This window comes from Pinus tabuliformis, chromosome 8 (assembly GCF_031772625.1).
Source record: "Pinus tabuliformis cultivar Carrire ecotype Pingquan chromosome 8, CPIR1, whole genome shotgun sequence".
Lineage (NCBI taxonomy): Eukaryota > Viridiplantae > Streptophyta > Pinopsida > Pinales > Pinaceae > Pinus > Pinus tabuliformis.
The window spans coordinates 95,500,752-95,503,764 of NC_142294.1; the positions used below are offsets into that span (position 1 = coordinate 95,500,752).

Sequence of the window (3,013 nt, forward strand, 5' to 3'; positions counted from 1 at the left end):
GATGAGCACACTATCCTTGCACTGCTGTGCATTTACCCAAAAAAAACTTTGACTCTGCTTGCAAATTTTACACTGCTGTGTAAAAAAAAATCATTCACGCGCGCGTTTTTTTCTCTTTTCATTACACTGCATATCTTGAACAACAAAAAAAACATATGACCTTTACCTTTTTTTACTTGTCCCGTAAAAAAAATAAAATTAAAAACCTTACCTATATTGTACGACCATAATAAATTTTTCATTAATTGCTTTACTGATAAACTTGGCGGTCAAAGAAAAATTTTACTTCACGTCACGTAATAATTAGTTTTATGGTGCAGGCCTGTACATCATTTGATATCAATTTGGACGGCTGTAAGGAAAATCACGCGGTCAAACCATACGGGCTTTCAAGCTGGTACCATAACCGTCGATTTGGCCCACATTGATCGAACGATTGACGGCAATATCGCACAGCCAAACCAAATGAACTTTACACGCCGAAGAATGGTAGTTTTGGCAAGGACAACTCAGACATGTGTCCATCGTTGATTGTGATCGGTGCCCTCGGAGGAAAAACCATCTTTCAGCAAAAGTGGTGCGGGGAAGGAACTGACGGTTTTGACCTGCACGATAGTTGAAAGTACCATTTCAACAGTTTCTTCGAAAAGAAAATCACTGTGAACTTGTTTCTTGTGAACTTGTTTCTTATTTCCACTAGAAAGATCATATTCTAATTGATCTGTCATTCCGCCGCAGGTTGCATTTTTGGAAGAGTTGCACTGACCACAATATTAGTGATATTCTTAACGTTTTATTCCAAGAAGAGAAGACATCCTCTTGCTAGCTCTACTTCAAAGGTGGAGAAATTCCTAAAGGAATATGCTTATGAAATGCCAACCAGATATTCACTCTTTCAACTTAAGAAGATGACAAACAACTTTGCGGAAAAGTTGGGCAAAGGAGGTTATGGTGTATAAGGGGAAGCTTGGTAATGGCATTTTGGTGGCTGTCAAACTTCTTGATAGGAATAGCCACAGCCAATCCCAATTCATGAATGAAGTGGCCACAATTGGACGGGTCCATCACATCAATTTGGTTCGGCTGTTGGGATATTGCTTCGAAAGCCGTACAAGCGCACTGGTCTATGAATACATGGTCAATGGATCTCTAGAGAAGTTTATATTTGCCAAAAGAGAGAATGGGGAAATTTTAAGGTGGGAGCAATTGTATTCAATTGCTTTGGGTGTGGCTCGTGGAATTGCATATTTACATCAAGATTGCGAAAAACGCATCATACACTTCGACATCAAACCTCAAAATATATTGCTGAATGCCGACTTCACCCCTAAAGTTGTTGATTTTGGTCTGGCAAGACTTTGTGGGAAGGGAGACGACCGTATTTCCATGACAACAGCAAGAGGGACGCCGGGATATATTGCCCCAGAGGTGTGGTCGAGAGGTATGGATCCTATTACAGATAAATCAGATGTTTATAGCTTTGGAATGCTGTTGCTAGAGATTGTTGGCTGTTGCTAGAGATTGTTGGGGGCAGAAAGAATATTGATGTACAGGTCAGCCGGTCCAGTCAGTTATACTGCCCTGAGTGGACTTTCACGCTAATTGAGAGTGGCGAGTTGGGGATGAGGCTAAGAGGAGGAGAAAGAGAAGCTGCAGATGAGGAGGAGGCTACTAGATTCACGAAAGTTGGATTGTGGTGCATTCAATACAAGTCCAAAGATCGTCCTTGTATGACAAGGCTTGTCCAAAAGTTAGAAGGTAATGGAGAGGACGTCCCCAATCCTCCGTTACCCTTCAATTGCCCGGCTACGCCTGAAAATCCTATACTCTCCTCCACGCTGAATTCTTCTTCACTTGAAGTTACCTCCTAGAAGTTACCTGTCCTCGCATTGTTGTGAATCGATGAGCGGACTCCGTACCATACTTTGTAACAATGACTCGGTGACTGCTACGGAGAAAGCTGAAGACATGACAGCCCCAGGCGATGAATTGTTTTCTGAATATGTTACTGGGTATATGTTATTGAAATGTCTGCATTCATTTTTGCTATAAACAAAGCTTTGCATGAATAAAGTTAGATGATGTGTAAGATTGGATTTTGGAACTTTGCCATGAGATTTAATACATCGGATGCGGACTGATTTCCTTTTATATATATAAAAGAGAATTTATAAAATATTTTGAAAGATTGGCATTCTTAATGACACGATATTAGAAAGAGGTGTATAAAACTGAATTACTTTGTAAACTCGAAAATTTTCAAAAAAAAATAATAGTATTACTGGCGGAAGAGATTTATAAAATTAGAAGATTTTTAAAACAGTTATATAAATTATATTGTGCAGAGATATGTTTCGGTGATAAGTAGGCTTTTTTTAAAGCCATTTCCATATTGTTTTCCCTATTTACATGAATATAGTTGATTATTCATATTCAAATATCCTATAATTTTAAAATGTTATCTGAGATTATGTACAGTTTCTTTTTCAAAATATGTGAATATTTACTCTATTTTCCTCTACTTTTTTATTAATTTTTTTATTATTTTTATTTTAATTTAACTTAATTTACTAAGTTTGTTTTGATTGAAAATTATTAAAAACAAATAACTTCGATTTAGAGATTTATTAAAGGAATTATCCACGGTGAATTTGAGACCATTTGCATTTGACATTTTATAGATAACCTCGAAGGCACATTAAAACAGTCTTAAAAGTGATTATGTGAACATAACAACCAAAACGAATAAAATAAAAACATAGAAACATTGATTTAATAGATATTTTTAAAGAATAATTATTTTTAATTTTTAATTTTATTATATTATTTATTACATTTTATATAATATAATATTTTCAGTTTTTATATATAAAGAAATTGAATACTTATATAATTTAAAATAATATATATTTATTTAAATTCATAATATTTGGTATTGAAGCTATGACTTTAAGGTTTTGTTTTATTGAGCAAGGTATTATGGCATTTTCATTATAACTTTTTTTAAGATGTT

General features: G+C 35.1%; 1 protein-coding gene across 1 annotated transcript; it reads left to right on the plus strand.

Moving 5' to 3' along the window:
* The first annotated feature begins 948 nt into the window (after positions 1-948).
* Positions 949-1,518, plus strand: LOC149234305 (rust resistance kinase Lr10-like). Its single transcript, XM_089368224.1, has one exon. It carries the CDS (start codon positions 949-951, stop codon positions 1,516-1,518), a length of 570 nt encoding a protein of 189 aa, XP_089224350.1.
* Positions 1,519-3,013: the final 1,495 nt, after the last annotated feature.

Bases quoted from the DNA above. Each gene is read 5' to 3' on its own strand.
- LOC149234305 (XM_089368224.1), top strand. From the start codon at position 949: ATGGTGTATAAGGGGAAGCTTGGTAATGGCATTTTGGTGGCTGTCAAA.